The sequence below is a fragment of the Gopherus flavomarginatus genome, chromosome 16, assembly GCF_025201925.1.
Source record: "Gopherus flavomarginatus isolate rGopFla2 chromosome 16, rGopFla2.mat.asm, whole genome shotgun sequence".
Classification (NCBI taxonomy): Eukaryota; Metazoa; Chordata; order Testudines; family Testudinidae; genus Gopherus; species Gopherus flavomarginatus.
In genome coordinates, this window is record NC_066632.1 from 22,624,697 (window position 1) to 22,648,508 (window position 23,812).

Consider the following 23,812-nt stretch of genomic DNA (forward strand, 5'->3'; position numbering starts at 1 on the left):
CACAGGGGTCACGTCCAGTCCGCCCGGGCGGGCGGGGCCGGCGCGTGCGCACGACCGCTCCTGAGGCCACTCCTGCCGCCATCTTGGTGCAGGTAAGTGAGGGAGAGAGGGAGGGGGCTGTTACCAGGGTAACCATGAGTAGGGAGAGGGAGATACTGCGGCCTCTGGGGGGTGGGCTTTCCTTGGCCCCAATATAAACCCTTGGGGGAGGGGCTCTTCCTGGCCCCACCCAATATACACCCCCCCCAGGGAGTGGGCTCTCCTTGGCCCCACCCCAATATACACCCCCGGGTGGGAGGGGCTCTTCCTGGCCCCACCCAATATACCCCCCAGGGGTGTGGGTTCTGCTTGGCCCCACCCCAATAGACACCCCCCCAGTGGGAGGGGCTCTCCCTGGCCCCACCCCAATATACCCCCCCGAGGGGAGTGGGTTCTCCCTGGCCCCACCCCAATATACCCCCCCAGGGGAGTGGGTTCTCCCTGGCCCCACCCCAATATACACCCCCCAGTGGGAGGGGCTCTCCCTGGCCCCACCCCAATATACCCCCCGAGGGGAGTGGGTTCTCCCTGGCCCCACCCCAATATACACCCCTCAGTAGGAGGGGCTGTCCCTAGCCCCACCCCAATATACACCCCCAGTGGGAGGGGTTCTCTCTGGCCCCACCCCAATATACACCCCTCAGTGGGAGGGGCTCTCCCTGGCCCCACCCCAATATACACCCCCCAGTGGGAGGGGCTCTCCCTGGCCCCACCCCAATATACCCCCCCCCCCCGAGGGGAGTGGGTTCTCCCTGGCCTCACTCATATACCCCCACCCTAGTGGGAGGGGCTCTTCCTGGCCCCACCCAATATACCCCCCCCAGGGGTGTGGGTTCTGCTTGGCCCCACCCCAATATACACCCCTCGGTGGGAGGGGCTGTCCCTAGCCCCACCCCAATATACACCCCCCAGTGGGAGGGGTTCTCCCTGGCCCCACCCCAATACACACCCCTCAGAGGGAGGGGCTGTCCCTAGCCCCACCCCAATATACACACCTGGGTTGTGAGGAAAGGGGGAAGGAGAATAAACATGGGAAAATAGCTTTACTTCGTGTCATGACCCATCCACTCCCAGTCTTTATTTAAGCCTAATTTAATGGTGTCCATTTGCAAACTAATCGCAGCTCAGCCGTCTCTCGTTGGAGGCTGGTTTGGAAGGGTTTGGGCTGGTCTGTAACGGAGTGAGCAGGCAGACTGACGTGCTCTCCGACTGGTTTTCAGCCTGCTAGGACGCCCTGGCCCGCCATGTACACAGCCCCACTCCCTGCCAGCTGTTCCAGAAGCAATGGGGACCCTCAGTGGCCGGAAGTGGCAACTGCAACCTTCTCAGGCTGCTACAACCACGTGACTTTTCACAGCTTGCAGATCTGGGCTATCGCAGGTGAGAAATTCCCGCTGGCTTGAAATCAAGTGGCCTGGTTGTTGAAATCCCTTTTTGCCCTCCATAGAAGTCTGGCAGGGATCTGTCCCTTGTTGGTGCCGGCCAGACCCGTGATGACACCATGTGGACTAACACCTGTAGTTCACTCCCCATTTGGAGCCACAGGCCAAGGTGCAGGAATCGATCCTGACGTGGTGTCCTGGCTGTGCTGCTCCCACAGAGTTCATTTCCCCTCCCTTAGGGGGATACACACGCAGAAAGCAGGGAGCAGGCTGTTGGGCAAAGCACATTTGGAAGGTAGGTGGATTCTCATGAATTAGGGGTGGTTACCTGGAGTGGAGTGGGTCTGTTAAAGGGTGATGTTCATTCTTGCAGGTAAATGAGATTACTGTGGAATAATAAGGGTGGGTTCAAAAGTTGAAGGTTTAATGATTTACAGTGAAAGGCCTTGTCTTACCCAGGGGTTGCGATTGTAACATGCTCTCTGTGACTCAGATCCCTCTCTGCCTTCCAATCGCTTTTGAGAACTTGTAGGTTTCATGCTCTTTACTATTCTCAGCCTGATCATAAACAAGAGGAGAGTTTATTTTAATAAACGCAGGAGAAGATTTTCCCCAGGGCCCGATGAACACAAGCAGCATAGAAAAATCACTGGGGCTTGTGCGCTGAAGTCACTTAGGTACCTTTGAAAAGATCCCCCTCAACCAGTCAGCAGTGCTGCCAACTCTGATGATTTTATTGCAAGTCTGACAATATCTGGTGCCTCAAAACCCCAGGTCCTGGAGTCCTGAGATTAGAAGTGCATCTCAGCTATATTTTTTTTTTTAATTAAGTTTTTAACCCTCATGGTTGCAGAGAAGAATGTGAGAATGTGAAGCCAATGTGATCTACAGGCTCAGAAACCAGTACACAGGGAAAAAGAAGCTCATTTTTATTTTATTTGGCTTAAAATCATGCTGCTTTTTTTTTTTTTTTAAATCTCATGATTTTTGGAACCTCACTCCTGAGTTTAGAAAACTTGGGGTTAAAGATACTGAATCAACAGGAGAGAAGTTTGGCTCAAGAAGCAAATTAAAACCCTGACCCAGGAGAGTAATAGCTTGTGGGAGTTAAGCACAAGTTTAATGTCCTTTCCTCCATTGAGGTCAAAGTAATGTGCTCTTTGGGAATGAGTGCTCTCCAGCCGTGACGGAAGGACCAGAAAAGTTGAGGGGGCCAAGCAGTGACCAAAAGAGGGGAGCAGCTGGGGGATGCCCAGGGGAACAGGGAGTGACTCCCTGCAGAGCCTGTCCTGTTCCTGCCTTCCCCACTACCTATGCTTGGGTCCTGCTCCCCCTGTGGGGGACTCTGCTGTCCAGGTGACCCTGGTACCCAACTCCCAACATCCTCCAGCTCCATCCCGGGCTCCCGGAAGCTCTGGCTTCTGTGCTCCCCTGCCTGGTCCTGGCTGCAGCTTCCCGACTCCCCCTGTGCTGACCTGCTACCAAGCACCTATATTCTCAGAAGGGCAGGGGCAAGCTGGGGAGGCCCAGGGGAACAAGGAGTGACTCCCTGCATATTCTGTCTGGTCACCGCCTCCCCCTACCTGTGCTCAGCTCCTGCTTCTCACTGGTGAGTCCATTGTGCAGGCGGCTCTGGTTTCTGGCATCACCTGTCTCCTGCCCCTGCCCTCCACTGCCTGGTCTTAGCTGCAGCATCCCAGGTTACCTCTATGCTGACCTGTTGCCGGGTGCCTATGTTCTCAAAGCGGGAGGCATGGGTCCCCTGTTTAAAAAGTGGGGAGACAATTGCCCTTTGCCCACCCCCACTGCCAAGCCCTGGCTCTGACACCTATGATGCTCTTGCAGGAGCAGGCTTTCCTTTCTCCTTGTTCTCTCAATCTCTCCTTGGTCGCTTCTCCTTTTGTAGTGTGGCATCCATCCTGTTGAGAAGGAAAGCTCTTCAGGGCAGGGACCTTGACTTCCTTTGTGTCTGTGGTGCTGCCAGCGGTAAATAATATGTTATAATAACCAGCGGAGATGGGCTCTGCAGGTTCCAAACACTCTAGATTTTGGGGGAGATTTGAATCTGAGTGAGCCAAATACTGGGCCAAATCAAATGGATCAGAGTGAACAGGCCAGATCTCAGCAACCCTGAAGGTGGTTTTCAGGTCCAAGCTTTGCATTTCAGGTGCATAAACTAAGACCTGGCGTGTGCAAACAGGGTTCAGGGGGCACGACCAGCCGCCCTATCTTTAAGGCTAGATGGGAAAAGAGGCCCAAAACCTCTGCCTCTTGTAACTTGGGGACTCAGCATGGGAAAGGTGGAGAATCAAAGAGGTAAGATGACCATAGCCTGCCCTTGAGTTGAGTTCTGTATTCGTTACACTAGGAACCTCCTAAAAATTGTTGGAATTTCCATTCCTGAAATGAACGGTTGCTACATTTAAATCCCCAATAAATGGAAACTAGTCTTCAGGCAGCACTTAATCAGCCTGCGCATTTCCCCGGGAGAACAGCTGTGGCTGGATTGGAAGAAGGCGTGGATGGTTTTTATATCCAGTAATAAGATTTATAGCTTGGCAGGCTCAGATAGGAGTAAGTACCTCTCATGCTGTAATGTGAGTTGAAAACCTGTGTGGGATTGGAACATAATTTTTTGTTACCACCTCTGTACATTATTGCACAATCTGCCAGGTGCACGGTGGGATTATATTAACTTTTCTTTGAAGTAGCAGTTGTTGGCAGGATTCGTAAGGCCGCGCTGGATGAATCAGTCATTTGATCCGGTGTGGCAAATCCTCCACAAGGTCTATTTTGTTCCATTTCTGCACGGGGAGTTGCAAGGTTTGCACAAAGCAGGAGCCAGACAGAAATCAGCATAACAATTCCATTACATCAGGTGTAAGAAAAATTGGTGAAAATGGGGAAGTAGCACTCACCTGGTACTCAGTGATCAAGTGTGACTCACACTGAGTGAGTATTTAGCAGAGAATTAACTGGTGGAGCTAAATTGGGGAATGTATTTATCAATTGTATTAAAGGCTCCCACTCAGGATAGAGGCCCCATTATATAATAGGCACGGTGATTGATATCCCTGTCCAAAGAGCGTACAGTCTAAATAGACACGCGTAGGAGAAAGGAAGCTTTAGCATCTGCATTTTACAGGAGGGAAACTGAGGCACACTCCGATTCATGTAATTTGCCCCCATTCACACAGGGAATCTGCGGTAGCACCAAGAACTGAACCCAGCTCTCCTAAATCCCAGGTCAGTCTCTTAATCACAAGACCAGTCTTTGTCTCACACATATTGGGATGTTGAGGGCATAAGTTCATGTTTAGGGCAGAGGATGCTCTCTCTTGCACCCCTGGGTAGTTACTTTTCCTGCTGCGTACTAGTGAACCTTATATTACATATCCATGGCTTGCTAAAGCAGTCTCTACTCTCTGCGCTTCGTCTTGACTTAAGTTGGTGCACTGCATGCGGGGGCTTGTACTTGTTGCACCACCTCTGGCGGTGGGATGGGGTGCCGCACCCTGGGACTTGTAGTCCTTGCTAGCCACGCCTCTGCGGAGAACATGAGGGCAGGGCTCTGTGGACTGCACTGAGGCCAACAGAGTGCACTTTGGCCAGAGCTGCCTAGTTCATTTCGCCTCTGGGAGCTGACAGGTAAGGAGCTGCTGCCTCTCCACTGCTCCTGAACCACAGGAAGGGGGGAATGAGAGAGAGGGGCTGGGAGGGATAGAGGAAAGGTGTTCAGAAAGCTCCCATCAGTGGCCGGGCACCCTGCCCCCTTCCTTGAGCACTGGATGAGCTGTAATGATCACTTTTCCCAAAGGAGTTTGTAATGTCTCAGCATCTCTCTGGCCTGGGCTGCCCCTGGCATTTCTGTGGCAAACAGCATTTAGCACATAGAGGTACAGTATCTTGGAGCCAGGCTGTTTGGACCCGAGCCCAGCAGGGGGCTATATGAATTTGACTCTTACTTGTGTCTGACAAATAGAAAATCTCCTGGAAGCAGCAAGGGATGCCTTTAAGAGCTGCTTGTGTGGATTGATTTGTCAGTAACAGATTGTTTCCTTTGTACTTTGTCCCTGTGATCTGGGCACAGATCTCACAGGGCTGGACAGGTAGCAGGACACTGGGTGGCTTTTTCCCAGAGTGGTTGTTTGGGGGTCGGTGGGTCTGGAGAAGAGAGAGACGATACTGGCTTAGGAGGTGCACAGGCAGCAGGAGGAGGAAGAAAGGGAAGCTGTAGGGGCAGGGCCTTACAGAGGACTTTGAAGCTCTGGGAGGAGGGGAATAACCCTTAGTTCCAAGCTCTTTGTGCTCATGCTCCTTGGCCTATAACCCATCAGGAGTGTGTGGCCCCTGATCTGCAGAGGAATGTCCTCCCCATCTGACGAGGAAGGCTGCAGCTAGACGTGCCTGGCCTCTGGGCTGGCCACGTTGCCTAGACATGAATGGTCAGCGCTGGGTGATGTCTCCAGATGACCAAGTCCTACAGCAAGGGCTGGTCATCCTAGTGGGGTCCATATCACCCACCCTTTTGGCAATCATGCTGCAGGTAGGGTTTTCTGTGACTCCCTGCCCTAGGGAAGGTGCCGGAGCAGGCTATGAATAGAGAAGGCTCCTGTACTTCAGGTATGGTGTCCAGACCTCCCCAGGCTTCACGCTTCTCTCCCAGAAAAGTGTAGGTCTCCACGGAGATTCACAGATGTCATGTGTGTTCTGATGTACAGGGGCATGCTCGGGGGAAACGGCTAACTATGGCAGAAGACCCCCTGTCCCACCCCGCCCTGGATAAGGAAGCCGGCGAAGAGTTCCTGCGGGAAGCTTTCCAGATTATCCTGGAGGAAGCCGTCAGGAAAGGGACAGATATCACAGAAAAGGTGAGGCTCCTGAGGGTGGGGGTGGCTGAGTAGCCCAGGAGGCTGGAGTGTAGCCCCACCCCTTCCATGGGGTAGCCTGTGGCTGGCCCCTCTTCAGCGTGGGCACAGGAGGGAGTTTTCCCTCTTACCGCAAAGGTGTTTTGCAAAGGCCTCCTGTCTGTTTCTAAGCCAAGTTGCTGCCAGTGGTGATCACTGGCCCTCTGTCTGTCTCCAGGTGCCCTTTGCCCAGAGTGGTGGTGATCACTGGCTTTCCCAATCCATTGGCAGGAACATGGCACCAGCGGAGCCGTGATCCAGCTGGCCTTAACCAGTGCCACAGGCCACCCCTGCAATCCAGGCACAGACTGCCAAGTTGCCCCCTACTGCCTGGGCACAGACTGAACAGCCACCCCCTGCTACTTGGGCACGGACTTCCCCACCACCCTGGCATAGATTGCCTGGTCACCCCCTATAATATAGGCACAGACCTCGTGGCCACTTCCTGCCACCAAGGCACAGACTGTCTGGCCACCCCCTGCCAGTTGGGCACAGACTGCCCAGCCACTCCCTGCAGCCTGGGCACAGACCACCTGGGCAAGGGCTGCACCGACAACGGATCAGGAGACCTATGGCCCACCTCCCGCGTACAAAACAGCGACGATCGCACCCTTGGCTTTAATATTAAAGGGGCGCTCATGGAGATGGCAGGTCGCAGGCCTGGCCACTCAGCTCAAGGGGCATGGTACATCTTTATGGACTGCACCATTGCCTAGAGAGGAGAGTGGCCACAGGCTGCACGCCAGTGCCCATCCACACCGTACCATGCCCGCTCATGCCTCAGATCGCAAGCAGAGGAGTGACTTTGCTTGGCGTGTGCTGTCTGTTCCCCTGACTGCTACTGGCACTGTGCTCCGCTGTCCCCTCTCCCAGGGGAGGCTCTCCAAGAGCTCTGGACATGCCGGGGCACTGAGCCTGGAGGCCTCGCTCTGGGAGGCAGGCCGGCATCATCCCACTTTGCAGAGGGGAAAACACGAGGCCCCGTGGTGTGAAAGAGCCTGGGGAAGGGCTCCGTGTGTTCTCACAAGGGTCCTGTGGAGGGAGGGAGAAGTTCTGGGATTGCAGCTACAGAGAATACCTCTCTCTGATGTGCTGCTCGGACCCCGTTCCCCTCCCGTCCTTTCCTGTTTATGGACTCAGTCCACGAGACATACATGCGCAGTCCTGGGCATTGAGCAAAGGCTGGATGACTACCCTGGAGTCGCGTGTGTGTGTGTGTGTGTGTGTGTGTGTGTGTGTGTGTGTGACCATTCCAGACTCCTTCATTGCCAAGGATGGTGAGAGGAAGTACCGGAGCTAATGGTAAGGAGGAGAGTGCGTAGAACTGAGCTGCCCCGACTCCTTTCCCCCAGCCTTGAGTAACCCCCCTCACACATGTGCACAGGCCCCTGAGGTCATGAGCTGGGCATCTGCTACCAGCCTTGCCCCCAGTTGTGGGGGGCTCCCTGCTGAGGTGGGCCCTGCTTGCCCTGTGCCCCCTGGCAAAGGGAGTATCCAGGGAAGGGCTGTTTTCCCAGCTCAGCAGGACCGGAGCAGGCTGCTGATGGATTGTCTCTGTCCCTTCAGGTCTGTGACTGGAGGAAGCCCCAAGACCTGCAGAAAATCCTGGACCTGGAGCTGAGGAGCAGTGGGGAGCCACAGGAGAGGGTGCTGGAGCACTGCCGGGACGTCATCCGCTACAGTGTGAAAACATGTAGGTGCTGAGAGGCTCTGACGACGGCTGGGCCTGGTGCTGCCCTCGGAGGGGGTCCCCCTCCCGCTGGCTGTGCGTCAGAGGGAGAACAAGGCTCGCCCTCCGCTGAGCAGGGCCTGCGTGCTAGGTCAGAACTACGGTAAGGGATATCAGCACCACTGTGACGTACCAACTATGGTGTCTGCGACCCTGGAGCCCAGCCAGGTGAATGTGGCTATCGCCCTCTAGTGGCTGCAGCCTGAAGAGGGTAACGGCCTTGAAACTGCTACAGCTCAGAGATTCTCCTTTAGCTCAAATGTATTTATGGGCTCACAGGTCCTGGGGGCTGCCCGGTGTAGGGCTGAGCTGGTGACTGATGTCGGATCTAGCCCAGGTTTAATGAAGATGCAAGCTCTGTTTCCTGCTCTTTCCCTGTGTTAAAGGTTTTCTCTCTCCCTCCCCCCCCCCCCCACCCAGGTCATCCTCGTTTCTTTAACCAGCTGTTTTCGGGGCTGGATCCCCATGCCCTGGTGGGACGGATGATCACAGAGACGCTCAACACCAGCCAGTACGTCCTTGCCCTGTCTCTGAGCACCCTTTGCCTGGAGCTGCCCAGGGAGGCAGCGCATCTAGCTGGGGGTGGGAACAAGGACCGTTAAGGACACAGGAAAGTGAGAATGTTGGGGCTGTTTGCTGCCAAAAGACAGAGAGGGGTGGGTGAAATTCACAAGGGGGGGGGAGTTCTGGGGCCTCATCTCCTGTGAAGCTCCAGGTACGCCCCCTCCCCCAATGGCCGGGTGCCTCACTGAGGTGTGTCTGTGTGGCCCAGGTACACCTACGAGATCGCCCCGGTGTTTGTGCTGATGGAGGAGGTCGTGCTGAAGAAGCTGCGGGAGCTGATTGGCTGGGGGAGTGGAGACGGGATATTTTGTCCAGGTGCGTGAGACTGATATACTGCCAGAGGGAGGGTCAAGCCAGGGGCACCCAGGGCATCACTGCCCTTTCATGAACCGGGTTTCCTGCTGGGTCCGTCCTTCCCCATTGCCGGTCTGACAGTCGTCCCCCCCCCCACAAATCCAAAGTGAAGGTGCAGGACTAGACCCTCAGCTGGGGTCAATCGTGGTAGCTCCATTGACGCTGATTGAGCTGCACCAGTTTCCCCAGGATCTGGCTCCTATACCATACAGCTCAGAACTGCCGGAGTCCTGCAGGGCTAGGAGATCCCTGAAAGAAGTGTGTGAGCAGGGTTAGCAGCTGGCATCCCTGGCTGACATAGGGGGCAGACTCGGCCCTTCCTGGCACACACACGGGGCAAGAGCTAGACTCAGCCCTCCTTGCAGTTTGCCTTTACGGTTCACTTAAAAAGAAACAACAGAACATAACCTGTGGCCAAAGCTTTCTCCTGAGCTTGGCTCTTCCTAGGGCGCTTCTCTGCAGGACTCCCCCAATCTCTACCCTTAGTTCCCTCTGCCTCAGAGAGACCCTCCAGCCCCTTTTATGTCATGGCTTGGGACCGGATAGGACCCCCCTTACAGAATGAGGCAGCAGAAATACTTCTGTCTCTTTCTGCAGGGTTCTGGCACCAGGCACTAAGGTGAGTCAGCAATAAAGCTCTGCTTTCTTATGCAGAATCCTAAAACCTGACACTCTTACGGTGATATACCAGTGCCACCTGGCCCTTCCTCCCAGCAGTGCTCGGTTAGTGTGAGCGTCCTCCTAGCAGTGCCCTGCCAATACCAACCTCCTTCCACGAGTGTGAGCTTCCTCTCAGCAGTGCCCTGCTGATGCCAGCTTCTTCACCTCAGCAGCGTGAGCATCCTTCCATGCCCTGCTGGTGGTAGCGGGGACTCCACCAGGGCAAGTTTCTTCTTGGTGTGGTGATTGAATCCTGCTCAGGGAACCCTCCTTCCTCTCCTCCAAAGCTGCCCTTGTTCCTGCCCCGGCCTATCCCACAGCACATGGAGAGTGGGCAACAGGCTTGCACTGATCTCTGTGGGTTTGTTTCCCTGCAGGAGGCTCCCTCTCCAATATATACGCCATGAACGTGGCACGGTATCAGCGCTTCCCGGACAGCAAGCAGACGGGCATCTGGGCACTGCCGAGGCTGGCGGTGTTCACATCGCAAGAGGTGCAACCTGGGGCCTCCCCTTCGCTAGCCATGACAGGAGCATGAGAAGAGGGGGCTGGGCTTGGTCTCCCCTGAGGGATGGGGTGCTGCAGTGTCACCCCATCAGAGCCGTGGATCAGCAGGGCCCAGAGCATGACCCACTTCTACCCTCAGCGTCTGTGCCATTTGGCTTAACTCAGGCCATCTACAGTTCCCCTCCCCAGTTTGGCCGGCGTGCAATACACACAGCCTGGCACAGGGACCGGGGTCTTTTGGGGGTCCTTTTCAAACAGGAAGCATTGCATTGTGGGATGGAGGTAGGCCAAGTGGGTGGAACCAGAGGGTTAAGGGTTGCAATGCCTGAGGGTCGCTAGCCGCCCCGGGAAGGATGCCCAGGGCCTGGCTTCAGCCGGCTCTCAGAGCAGCGGTCCGTTCCGCACTTGTAAATGCCTGAGAGGTGTTGTGGGAGGAGAGGAATGGGATGGAGGCTGCAGTTCTTGGAACTTTGACCCCCAGCTTCTTGCTGTAGCATTTTTCTGCTAATTTGGACAAGGCCAAAAATCCCATAAACATCGACATCTGTAACCTGGCCAAGCCCTTCAAATAGGCCTCTTACCAGAGTACCAGCGGCCCTGTCAGAGAATTAAGGCACATCAGTTTTCCATCCACTCCGTGCAGTGGTCCCCCCAAGGGAATAACGCAGCAGGGCTAAGTATCACAGAATACATGATACAGCAGAGGTGCTGGAACTAGGGGTGCTGCAGCACCCGTCACTTGAAGTGGTTTCCATCATATCCAGGGTTTAATTTGGTTCAACGGCTCACAGCCCCCACCCCGCCCACTATACAAATTGTTCCAGCCCCCCTGCAACACAGGCCAAAATGGTGCATTCAGTTAAAGCAGCCCTGACTCCCAGGGATCCTGCAGCTCTGAACTCTAAATGACACTTCCTGCCCTGTGATTTCTTTGGGATTGGACCCTGGCAGGAGTCTGTGCTGATTCCCTCCCTTCTGCCTTCCCCCACAGTGCCACTACTCTGTCCAGAAGGGGGCAGCTTTCCTGGGCATTGGTACAGACAACATCTACCTGGTCGGAGTGGATGAGAGGTGAGAGCTCACACTGGGAATGCTTGTGGCCTTTATCCAGACCTGGCACTGGTTCCATTCGGCTGCGCCTCCTTCCCTTCCTACAGCACCCCCTGCTGGGAGAGGCTGGTACGACAGCCGCTGGAAGCAGCCCAGTGCCCAGGACTTTTGCCCTGCTCCCTACAGCTCCTCTTTCTAGTTGGAAGCGCCCCAGCAATCAGCACCCCCTCTTGGGAGAGGCTCGCACTGGAGTAGCTCAAGGCGCCCCATCACTCAGGGCACATGCCCCATTTCCTCCCACAAGCCATCACTCCTCCATGAGTCCCATCAGTGACTCTTGCTGGCCTGAGCAGGGTAGCTAACAGCTCCCACAGATGCTTCCCTTCAGCCACCTGGATGGACTTGGGTAGAAGAATCTATCTCTGCTCCCTGCACGGAGTCTGCCCCCGGGGATAATTTGTGCTGTCATCCTCAGGGGGAAAATGATCCCTGCAGACCTGGAGAAACAGATCAACAAGGCAAAATCTGAGGTGAGCTTGGGGTGGGGTGAGAGGGTCTGGTCTGTGAGGCAGGGAGCAGCCTGCTAGGAACACTTCTGCCCTGTAACGCCGCACGCCACCCACTGCCCCTCTTCCCTTCCAGGGCGCGTGTCCTTTCTTTGTCAACGCCACCTGTGGCACCACTGTCCTGGGAGCCTTCGACCCGCTGGCGGACGTGGCAGATGTGTGCGAGCGCCACGGGGCCTGGTTTCACGTGGATGTGAGTCCCCCCCAAGGAGGGCACGGCAGGGAGATGTGCCCTTGGGCACTAGAGATTTAGGAAGGGCTCCGTCCCTGGGCGCGTGCGATGTCTGTCCGGGAAGGGAGGTGAGCTAGGCTAGGGGAGCGGGTAAGGAGGTCACTGGGAACCTGTGGTTCCCACAGTTTGGCTGAACAGACCCAGCATTGCTGGTAATTGACAAGCCCTATCCCTAACCCCCTCACGGCTCGTCTCCACAGCAGAGTTCACTCCTGTTGGAGTATGAAGGATCCTTTGAACTCTCCCCCATCCACACACACAAACCATCACCCCTGTTCTGTGATGCTACTAACACCACTGGGGCACCAGCTGAAGCTGAAGTGAGCACAACTGGTCTGCTGCTATCACTCCGCAGCGAGAATGCACTGCTTGGGGGCCGCTAGTCCTCCAGTGCCTTCCCATAACCCCCCTGGGCCACTTGGACAGTAGCTTTTTTTTTCTGCCATCTCTCATGCACCCAGACTGGAAGTCACTTGCCAGTTCATATAGGCCAGTTTGGTGCTGGAACCGACGGCTGCATTCCTCCAGCTCTAGCGTCCTCTCTCCACGTGCACTGGGCCTCATGCAAAACCCAGGCAGGAGGCTTTAGGGTCAGGCTCTCCCCTTAGAGCAGCCAAAAGGCAGGGGATCGTAGATGTCACAGTGAGAGAAGAGGCCCTAGGCTGGGCTAGAAGGGACCATCTTGAAACAGGGTTCCCCTTGGCTGAGGGTGCAGCATGCCCCAGTCTCAGCGGGTTTAGCCACTTGTAGCTCCCCCACTGGCTGCTGACTGAACTCAAAGCACTGCTGTCTCTCCCTGTTCCTCCTTGGCAGGCCGCCTGGGGTGGGAGTGCCCTGCTCTCTAGAAGACACAGACATCTCCTGCGTGGGATAGAGAGGTGGGTACTGTCTCCAAACTGGGGGACAGGGTTAGCGGTCGCGCTTGCAGCTTCATGGGAGTAGTGGAGGGCAGAGCCGTTGAGATCAGGCGAGGGGCTGGTTACGCAGGAGTTTACATCAGGGTGAAGAACTTTCAGGATACACTGAGAACAGTAATTGAGCCAGAGTGGGAGATGATCCCTCCGTGCATCATGTGATCCTGTCCGATCCAGCCTGTGCCTGGAAGACCCTGAAATTAGCACATTGTGGCATCAATATGTGTGTGCAGCTCTGCTCCTGCTGGTGAATATCCCATTCCATACATCTCCTGTAGCTGGCCGTCCGCTGCCCAGTGCACCCCCAGCCGGCCCTGTGCCCCGTAGCCCGTTCCCTGGCCCAGCTAGTGTTAATGTCTCACTGAGTCTCCCTTTCCCTTGCAGGGCGGATTCGGTGGCTTGGAACCCCCACAAGATGCTGATGACGGGTTTGCAGTGCTCTGCCTTCCTGCTTCGAGATAGCTCCGTAGGTCTTCGCCGCCGTTCCCTCCCTGCGGAGGCAGGCAGTTGTAACCCTGCCGTGACGAATGCAGCTTATGTGCTGTTCCCTACAGTGCCTCCTGCTGGAAGAGGCTGTAAATGAAGTGACAGGGAGCTCCCCTACAGCCAATAGCCCTGCCCCGCTCCCTCCAGCACCTCCTGCTGGGTGAGGCTGGGACTGGAGTAGCTGGAAGCTCCCCTTCAGCCAGCACTCCTGCCCTGCTCCCTCCAGCACCCCCTGCTGGGTGTTGTTGGAAGTGGTGTTTCTGTGCACATGTAGAGCCCATCCAGCTCCCTCAGTGCTCCTTTGCTGGCCTGCCTAGCGCATGCTTTGTCCCTGCCGTCCCATGTGACCGTGGTCGGGACATGCTGACGTGTTTGCTGGACCCTCCCATTTCAGGGCCTGCTGCAGCGGTGCCACGGCGCCAACGCCACCTACCTCTTCCAGACCGACAAGTTCTACGACGTGGCCTACGACACGGGAGACAAGACCATCCAGTGTGGCCGCAAGGTGGACTGCCTCAAGCTGTGGCTGATGTGGAAGGCCAATGGGACCGAGGGGCTGGAGAAGCGAGTGGACAGGGCCTTTGAGTTCACTAGGTGAGGGGTGGGGGATACAGGTGTTCCCCCTAACCCCAAGAGGTGCTCTAGTGATGTCCGCTGATCCTTACACACGTCTCTATGCCCAGCACAAAGGTCAACGATGTTCTCTTCATCCTCTCTAGGTACCTGGCTGAGGAGATCAAGAAAAGGGAAGGTTTCCAGCTGGTGATAGAGGTATGGGCCACCTGGAGCCATTGCTACACCACAGCTCATTGGGAACTTGTTTTCCAAGGGATCGGGGAGAGTTTATCATGAATTCCCAAAGCCCTTACTGATGGGTGGGTGGGTGGGCAGCAGCTATTTAACCTTGTTACGTGAGTTGACCAGCAATGAAATCCAACCCCCGTGGGTGTTCCTAGAGCCATAAGCGAGGGGGGAGCAGGCTTGGGCCCTGTCGTCTCCAGAGGTTGCACCTCCATTAGCTGAGGTTTCGGGGTGCTCGGGTTGTTTACGTACAGAGATCCCTGCTGGTGACCCCTTCTCCTTTACCTCCCCCAGCCTGAGTTCATCAATCTGTGTTTCTGGTTTGTGCCACACAGCCTCCGGGGCAAGGAGGGCTGTGCCGATTACTGGGAGAGACTGGGAAAGGTGAGTGCAGGGAATGCTGGGAGTGGGGTGGGGGGAGAGCCCCCATTTTCTGATGGATAGATACCACCTCTCTGGATGATAGTAAACTCCAGTACACCCACCCAGACTTGTGGAGAGAGAGAGAATATGTGTCTGTCTGTCCTGTCCCACTGTGGCACCCCAGCTGTCTCTCTGCTAGCCAGGCCAGGCTGGGGGCTGCTTCTCTAGCTTACTGTGTACTAAGACTTCACTGTTTCTTTGTATGCAAGGCCCTAGGTCTGTGTCCCACTGGCCCCACTTAGACACCAGGGTTCCAGCATTATCTGTGAGAGGGATTTTCAAAGCCGCCTGGCAGAGTTGGACATCCAGCACCCAGGGACTCTCTCAGGGAGTCCTGCACCCAAATACCATTGATACCTTTCAAAATCCAAGCTGTTATATGGTGACCCCTATTGGGGGCACCTTCTGGCATAAACCCACAGCACAATAGCTGCATCCAGCCTCAGTTTCCCTTTTCCTTGAAAGGAATGCAGTCTGCCTGCCTCGGGGCAGAATATCTTCACATACACCCATGCTGTGATTCCCCTACATCCTTGCAGTGAAACCTTTCTCCCGTTCCCACAGTGAACACACAGTCATTTTCCCCTCCCCCAGTCCAGGGCCTCACCCACCAGAGAATCAGTAGCAGCACTGTGCTCCCATGTCCTTCAGAGCCTGCTTCAGGTCTCCCTTCCTGGGAATGACCACCCTTCCCACAGCCCCTCCCTCAAGGCTTTGCCCAGAGAGCTCCCCAGCTCTTCCCTAGGAGTCCCACACCTGCTCGGGGGGATCCACCCTCTTGTTTCTGGGCTCAGCTCCTGCTGACTAAGCTAGATCTTCGCCTTTTGTCTTGGGGCCATTTTCCGGGCCTTCCACCCATCAGGGTCCCCACCAACAGTCCTGTTCCTGCCCCTTCCCCAAGTCAGCTCTCTCCACTGGGATGCCTAAAGCTCTCTCCCAAGCACCTCCTGCTAGCTCATCACTGCTCCTCTCTCCTTGTGGGCTCCTCCACACCTCCAGTGTGATTCCACTCCCGGCCTAACTGGAAGGCGGCACGTCACAGGTGCACTGGACCCTGCTCTTCTTAAAAGGGGACAGTCACCACACAAGCCTAAAACCCTGAGCTAGCTAGATGGGTTGGCCATTGGAGGGGTCTACTCTATAGCCCAGAAGGGTTTACAGCTTCATATCACAGCTGGCTAATTGGGTGGCCACATGCTCCACTGACTGATGCTGATGTTACGTGCTGCTCCGCCTAGGTGGCTCCAGCTATCAAGGAGCGGATGATGAAGAAAGGGTCCATGATGGTGGGCTACCAACCCCTTGGCAGCAAGGTCAACTTCTTCCGCCAGGTTGTCACAAATCCCGTGGTCACCAAGCAGGACTTGGACTTCTTCCTGGATGAAATTGAGAGACTGGGCACAGATTTGTAGGGATTCTAGGCCCCACTCCTCACCATCAGCTCCTGGCAGATCTCTCAGTGATGGTGGGACATCACACCCACTCCTGCCCTTCTCCACAGCATCCAGCAAGATAACAAGTTCACCAGACTCTAGGTATTTATACCCCTAGTAAGGTGTTCAGATGCCAGCCTCTCACATGTCCTCCATACACATTACACCAGAGAGGAACTCAGCATTTGTGCTTCTCTCTAGCAACTCCCTCTCTTCCTCTTCTGGGTCCTTTCGAGAGAAGGGACATTGCCAAGGCCCAGACAAGGGTAGCACCTGAGGTTATCGAAAAGATGGTAGCATTCTTCTTGAGAACATCAGCTAGCACGATTCCATAGAACTTTCCTTTGGTTGTGACCTGAGGCAGCTCCAGTAAGACTCTTGAGTACGTCTTGGACAAGCTGGAAGAGGATGCTTATCTTGGATTCTGGAGATGGACATTTCAGCACCAGCCTGTGGTCAAGTAGAACATCAACATCTGGTGCAACAGGCCAGGGTCTGGGATGTACGCTCAGACACAGCAGATCACGTAGGAGGAATGACGGTTGTGGGGTAGTCCACACGTGCCGTGGAGCTGCAGCGAGCTGTGTGGAACTGGCACAAAGCTCCACCTGGGTTGCCTCCAAACCGCCTTTTCAAGTCAAACAAAACTGCCGAACTATGCTTCTCAAGCGACTACCAAGCGATCGTGGTGCTCCTTTGTCATCCCTCCCCTGCCATTAGCAGCACTCTGGCCTAGGTATTCCTGATTCATTTAATGAAGCGCATGATGTCAGTTCTTAATAAATGCTTGGTAAACGCTCCCCCCTCCACAGCATTTCATAAGCAGCACAGCAGTAAACGTTGGCTTTTGGTTTTAGAGCCAAACCACTGCGATGTTTGTTAAATCGCCATACCAGCCCAGGGGCAAATTCTGCTTCCCCCCTCTCCCATAATGTACTGCACTTGCCTGCTGGCTAAAATGACTTACCTTAAAATGATCTTAAAGAGACCACCTGGCTTAGGGTAAGCTTAGAAGTTCACTGCTGCAAGAAGTCTTGCAACATTGCCTACTGCTCCAGAGAATTGGTAACACAATTTATAGCTGGAGAGCCAGCACAGCCCTGTGGTTAGAACACTGCCCTGGGACTCTATTCCCAGCCCGCACTCTTTCTGTGGCTGCGAATGAGTCACTTCCCCTCCCTGAATTTCGGTTTCCTCGGTTGTGAAATGAGGACGGAGATTCTGACCTGCTGTGGGATCGATGGATGTATGCATTCTCAGCATTGTTTGAGAGCTCATAAGAAGGGCCATACTGGGGCACACCAGTGGTCCATCTAGCCTGGTATCCTGTCTTCTGACAGCAGCTGGTGCTAGATGCTTCCGAAGGAATGAACAGGGCCATTATTGAGTGATCCAGTCCCAGCTTATGGCCATCAGAGGTTCAGGGACACCCAAAGCATGGGTTGCGTCCCTGACCATCTCGGCTGGTGAGTTTATGGAGGATAGGTCCATTAATGGCTCTCATTCTTTTTGGACCCGTTATCCTTTTGGCCTTCACAACATCCTCATCTATTTGCCCTAGCTCCCAGCCTGCTCGCTACCTCCCCTCCCCTCTGCAGCCAGGTCCCTGCCTGCTCGCTACCTGTCCTCCCCTCTGCAGCCAGGTTCCTCACTGCTCGCTACCTGGCCTCCCCTCTGCAGCCAGGCTGGGGACAGACCCTCTGCTAGCTGGCTGTGACACTGGCTCGTGCCCACACTCAGCTGAGAGCCAGTGGGTTCATACTGGCACTCTAACATGTTGGGGTGGGGGAACAGCAGCTTTAACTGGGCTCAAGGTCTCGTCACTACTGGGCGTTTAGAACATGCTGAGAAACCGGCATTTGCTAGCACCACCCCCCTTGGAGCCCAGCTCAGACAAGGCCACTGGGGCTGCTCATATCCCTGCTTTGGTATTGGGCATGGAGGCAGCGAACAGACTCGCACCACTCCCACCACAGGGCCCAGCCCAGCCTCTGCTGGCCCTGTGAAGCTGCTTTGCTGTAGCAATGCTTGTGCAAACTGGCTGCAAATCAGTAGGACCTCCCCAGCATCCCACCAGCACATAGTGCCTTCCCCACAGGCACAGAGCTGGCTCTTCCCCCCCTCCCCATGACATAATATATGGAGATAAACCTATCTCAGAGAAGGGGAAGGGACCCTGAAAGGTCATCGAGCCCAGCCCCCTGCCTTCACTAGCAGGACCAAGTACTGATTTTGCCCCAGATCCCTAAGTGGCCCCCTCAAGGACTGAACTCACAACCCTGGATTTAGCAGGCAGGGGGACATCCCAATAGTGGGTGGGGATGTGGCCACCGTAGCCCAGCCCAGCCCCCTGGCTATTCCCCAGCTGCCATAATACAGCATATTCCGAACAGCACAGTATTTCTTAAATCCCCTCCCGCATTGTTTCTTGCATTTTTAACCTGCTCCCGCCCACAAAAACGTTCAGTCCCACAAATCCCACAAGAGAGAGAGAGAGAGAGACCGACCCCCAGCCTACTAACAAAACACAACAGTCAGTTAAAATATTTATATATAAATGAAATTCAGACAATTTTTACCACTAAAAGCATAAAACAAATCTTGCTTAAACCATGTACAAAAAAAAACACTTTAACTCCTATAATAGACATCAGAGCTCTTTCTAGCCCTTGCTTAAATTTAAGTATTAAAACCTTTATCTTTTTTGTAAAACAAACTTGCATTGCGGAAATTCTATTTGACAAACTGCTGTCGTGTCTATCGCATAGAAGATCAAAACAGATGACACCACCATTTTGCCTTAAAAGATGCAGATTTTTTTTTAAAAATTATTAAAAGTTGTTTAAAAACCTGGAATGTTTTAAACCGCTTAAGCGCCGTTTTTAGAAATTTGAAACAAACCATTCAAGTTACTTATAGGTCAGGATTACTCTTTCTGTCTGAAAAAGATTGAGCAGCAAAACTGCTCACCGCTGTAGGTTTTTGATAGCTCGAGCCTCTTTTTAAAATTTCTTTTTAAGTGATTGATAAGAAGGTCAATTTAAACAGCAGATGCAGCTAAACTTGCATTTTGTTTTCCCGCAAATTACTACAGTCTGGGTTTTTGCCACCCAATTCCGTCCGCAACAAAGTACATTTTACCTGCTCCCGCTGTGCTGACAGTGGGTCCTGCAGGATCCCAGTCCCGCTGCAGGGCTCTAGCTATTATTAGTCTGCCCTGGCCAGTAGTGGAGACAAGTAGCCCCAGAGCAAGGCAGCTTCCTGCTCCTCTCGCAGGGCTCTGCACCAGGGCTGGGATGAAATCCAACCATGTGGGGTCATACTGTGATAATAATCAGTGAGAAGCAGGGCCTCAGCTGCGCTGGCTTTGAGGACATTTATTTCTTGCAAGTACAAAAAGGCTTCAATGGTGCTTCTTGGTAAAAATGGTCTTTAAAAAAGAGCTGCCTAGATGAGACCCCAAGAAGAGACTGGGGGAGTGGCTCCCCCAGGGATAGAAGATCCCCAGGTTCTTCGTGGAGAGATGTCCTTGAAAGTGGGGAAGAGCCCAGCTCGGTCTCCACAGGGTCTCCCACTTTATAGCTGCCCCAGATCACAGGTGTCTCCTCCCGCCCCAATCCATTCCCTGGGGCTGTCCTGAGCCCCCTGCTTGGACTGACCCACCCCAGCTAGCAAGTGGTGGTAGGCTGGATGAGAGAAGCAGCCAGATACATATCAGGGGCCTGAGTCGGTGGCACTTGAGGCTGCTGGCAGAGAAAGTGGCTTTAAACAAAGTATATCCAGCCCCCTGAGCAACTCCTCTCCTCCCCCACCTTCCCCATGCAAGTAATGGGAGCTGCTGGACACAGCTCTTTGGAGAATCTGGCCATGTTTTCCCCATTGGACATGTAGGTAAACTGAGGCACCAGACAGAGGCCAGCATTTTCCAAAGTGGCTACTGATTTCTGGCTGCCACCCATGGCCTGGTTTCCGAGCACCCTCCACTCCAGCCAAGATCAACGGGAGCAGTGGGTGCTCAGCTTCTCTGCAAGCCAGGCCCCGGGGGTGGGGTGGGGGGCGGTGTCTTAAATCGGACAACCCAAAACTAAAGCACCACTAGCAATTGAATCAAGGTCCCCAGAGTACTGTGCTAGTCCTTTGACCACAAGGCCACTCCATCCCCTGGACCTGGGGTTCTCAACATTTTTCTTTCTGAGCACCATTCCCCCCCACCCCACCCAATGCTATAAAAACTCCTTGGCCCACCAGTTCCACAACAACTATTTTTCTGCATATACAAGCCGAGGCTAGCAAGCAGGGGAACTTCCCGGGGTCCGACGCCAACCTATGTTGCTCAGGCTTTGGCTTCAGCCCCGGAGGCAGGGCTCACAGCCCCAGGCTTCAGCCCTGCACAGCAGGTCTTCGGCTTCCTGCCCTGGGCCACAGAGTGGTTAACAATGGCTCTGCTCACAGACCCTTGGTTGAGACCCGCTGCCCTGGACTGAGCCCCCCAGATCTCCTTAGACCCTGCCTGTGCCCTGGAGGCAGTCGAGGGCCTCAGGCTGGAGGGGCACCTCGTTCTGGGAGAGAATGGAGCAAAGGTGGACAGCAGTGGCGTCCTGCTTCGCTCGTTTCCTCCACTCCAAGAGCATCTTGAAAGCTCGCAGTTTGGTGTTGCCAGGATTGTTCTCCTCGATCTGCTCCAGAAAATGATTCTCCAGGCCCAGGAACTCGATGCCGATCTGCCTCCAGGTCTTGCCCATTTTCCCTGCCAGCTTCATCAGCTGCTGCTCTGAAACCAGACTCTGCTTCCCTGGGAAAGAGGGGAGAAGAGTCAGCCAGGAGACTGGCCATGCAGCCACATGGGAATCTCCAGTCTTCCTGGCACTTCTGTCAACACTGCTGCGCTGCTCCCCACAGCACCCCCTGCTGGGTGAAGCTGGGACTGGCATAGCTGGGAGCACCCCCAATAACAGTGCTCCTGCCCTGCTCTCTACAGGGCCCTTTTTGGGTGAGGCTGGGATTGGAGTAGCCAGGAGCTCTCCTCCCAGCCACCTTCCTGCCCCACTCCCCCCATGGCTCCCCGCTGGAAGAGGCTGGGACTGGAATAACCAGGAGCTTCCTCAACAGCCAATGCTCCTGCCCCATTCCCTAGAGCACCCCCTGCTGGGAGACACCAGGGCTGGAGTAGCCAGCTGTGTCACCCACAGCCAGTGCTCAAATTACAGGGGTCTTCAGAGGGGACTGGGCCCCCTTACTAATTTTAAAGGCTGCCTCACTGCTGTCTTATGGACCCCTTAGTTCTCACTACTATTTAAATTACAGCAAGCCACCTGGTCAGTATTCAGGGCCTCTCCTATTTTTCCCCCCATCATTAGAGCTCCGGCTGCTGCCTTCCCCCTACAGCACTCCCTGCTGGGATAGGCTGAGAACAGAGAAGCTGGGAGCTCTCCACTCCTGTCACCGAACCGCCCTGCTCTGTGGCTGTGCTCCTTACCGTGGGCCTGCGGCTCCCTTGCCCCGACGCCGCTATTTGCAGCCTCACTGTGATTTTCATCGTTGCTGCTGTTCCCAGTTTGTCCTCCTGTCTTGAGCTGGCTGCCCCGGACCAGGTCCAGCCTTGGGATCTTGTGCAGCACCTGGTGGGTGATGTCTAGTGCTTCCTGGGGGTACGTCTGCATCAGCAGCTCAGCCACCTGGGTGCCGGTGGCGCCGTCCAGCTTCCCACGGCCTATGTGGGGAGCCGTGCCCCCATGGGGCAGGTAAAACTTGAACTTCTCCAACTCCTCCTTGGTCAGATCATCCAGGATTCGCAGCAGCTGCTCTCTCATCGCCATCCTGGCACCTCACCTCAGAGCCCCCCAAAAGGCAGACCTGTAGGGCCCCAAAACAAACCAGACAGGTGATTTGGAGTGACTGGGTGGAAGACCCCTGTACAGTCTCTTCAGAGGACCTGCTCTCTGAATGCCCCCTTCCCACTCCATCCTTTAGACTCTGGGGTCCCCCTTTCAAAATTCCTCTGATCTCCAGGGTTTGTTGTCTGTTGAACCACAGCACCCACGCATTCCTGAGGGGAGGCGCCAGTGCCCAGGCAACTGGGCTTTGCAGGGAAGAGTCACCTCACAGCACAGAGGGTTCCCCCAGCCCTCCCCAAGATGTCCCTGCTATCTCGGCAGCATGGCCATCCTGTGGCCCCTGGCCGCTCCCGCAGCTGGTGACATCTGCAGGTTTCAGCGATCAACACCCTTATCGCTGCAAAACAGCACCAGGTCTTGCACACTCAGACAGCGTGGCTGGGCCCCAGGACACCTGGGTTCTATTCCCAGGTCTGCTGGCGACCTTGAATGAGTCACATTGCCTGCTCTATGCCTCAGTTTCCCTTCCCCACCTCTTGTATATTTAGATTGCAAGCTCTCTGGGGCAGGGCCTGTTTGTGCAGTGCCCAGCATGATGGGGCCCTGGGGTGTCTGGAAGACTGTTCAGCATGGAAATACTGAGCCGCCTGGTTTTCCCTGGGTGCATTCGTGCCTCTGCTCTCAGTGGCAACATGACTGGGGGGGAATGGGTATTTCAGGGGTGGAAGGAGCTAGTGGGACAGGGTTAAAGGCTGCTCTCAATGGGCAAGACCCGTAGCAGAGCCCTGCCTGTCCACACAGACACCCCCACCAATGTGCTGCACCCCAGAGCCAGGAGCCCCACCCCGCTGCCGTTCAGCCCAGGCCCCCTCCAGCTGGAAAGCCAGCCAGGGGCCCAGCTCGCCCCACTCTGCATCGGGGACACTCCCAGGCTGTCCTGCGCCCCCGAGGCTTGGCACCCAGAGGTGCTGGAGCCGGGGGGGCTGCCCCACCGCCCGGGCTTGAAGCGGGTCCCAGGCTATCCAGGGTTTACAGACTGCACGGGGGGGGGGGTCTCCCAGCGCCCTGCTGGCACCTCCCCCTCCCGGAAATCCGCTTCTGGTTCCGAACCCGCCCGGCTGGGGAGCCCCGCGGGCCGGTAGCTGCAGGGGGCGGAGGCAGCCCGGTCCCGACCCACCTCGGAGCCCCGCTGGGGCGGATCCCGCCGCGCCGCTCCGCGCCCCACCGCGCCTTCCGCTGGAACTTTTCCCACGAGCCGGGCGCGCGGCGGCAGGAAATAAATAAACAAAGAAACAAACAAAGGAGGAAGCGGAAGAAGCCCCCGAACCCGCCTCCCGGGGCGCGAACCCCGGATCCGCCCCCGCCGCGCTGAGCGGGATGGGGGCGGGGCACCCTCCCCGGCTCCGGGCCCCGCGGATCCCAGCCCTGGGGGCGGCGCTGGGTTGGGCCCTCCCGGGCACAGGGCGCTGGGCCGCCGCGCAGAGCCGGGGCTGAGCAGTGGGTGGGGCAGCTGGAGGCTGGTTCTCTGGAGATGTCGCGGGGGGTACCCAGGCCTCCCCCTGCTGGGTCTTTGGACTAGATTATCCCCCTCGCCGAGCTCGAATTAATCCTTCCCGCACGCACCAGAGGCCAGGCAGTCGTGTGAACCCTCTGTCCTACAGATGGGGAAACTGAGGCACGGTTCAACCCTTCCCCCCCCCCCATCAGACTGTCCCGACTCTTCCTCCAGAGCTGGGCAGGGAAAGGCCTGCTGTCCATGGGGACTTGCTGCCTGCCAGATAACCTAAGACAATTTCCAAAAATGCTGCAGAAGATATACATGTACCTGAGAAAGAGCTCTGTGGAGCTCAAAAGCTTGTCTCTTCTACCAACAGAAGTTGGTCCAGTAAAAGATATTGCTTCACCCATCTTGTCCAGTGGTTCTCAGACTT

At 55.6% G+C, this 23,812-nt stretch overlaps 2 protein-coding genes across 6 annotated transcripts; one reads left to right on the forward strand and one right to left on the reverse strand.

Annotated features, from left to right (window-relative positions):
- The first annotated feature begins 26 nt into the window (after positions 1-26).
- On the forward strand, positions 27-16,845 carry CSAD (cysteine sulfinic acid decarboxylase). Of its 5 annotated transcripts, none has more exons than XM_050925627.1 (16): positions 27-92; positions 1,260-1,419; positions 6,143-6,292; positions 7,895-8,021; positions 8,478-8,568; positions 8,830-8,936; positions 10,013-10,128; positions 11,134-11,213; positions 11,668-11,722; positions 11,835-11,951; positions 12,804-12,868; positions 13,289-13,370; positions 13,785-13,984; positions 14,110-14,161; positions 14,486-14,575; positions 15,853-16,845. In XM_050925627.1, the coding sequence occupies exons 3-16, from the start codon at positions 6,170-6,172 to the stop codon at positions 16,024-16,026; spliced, it is 1,479 nt and encodes a 492-aa protein (XP_050781584.1). In that variant the 5' UTR covers positions 27-92; positions 1,260-1,419; positions 6,143-6,169; the 3' UTR covers positions 16,027-16,845. The 5 variants fall into 5 exon arrangements, with proteins under 5 accessions (XP_050781584.1, XP_050781583.1, XP_050781586.1 ...); XM_050925629.1 differs by lacking the exons at positions 27-92; positions 1,260-1,419 and adding exons at positions 1,677-1,716; positions 4,619-4,667; XM_050925630.1 differs by lacking the exons at positions 27-92; positions 1,260-1,419 and adding exons at positions 3,387-3,407; positions 4,619-4,667.
- A 1,739-nt stretch (positions 16,846-18,584) lies between these two features.
- Positions 18,585-23,072, reverse strand: LOC127035598 (uncharacterized). The gene is made up of 3 exons (XM_050925634.1): positions 23,059-23,072; positions 21,524-21,900; positions 18,585-20,839 (listed from the first exon to the last, which is right to left on the reverse strand). The coding sequence occupies exons 2-3, from the start codon at positions 21,861-21,863 to the stop codon at positions 20,547-20,549; spliced, it is 633 nt and encodes a 210-aa protein (XP_050781591.1). The 5' UTR covers positions 21,864-21,900; positions 23,059-23,072; the 3' UTR covers positions 18,585-20,546.
- Positions 23,073-23,812: the final 740 nt, after the last annotated feature.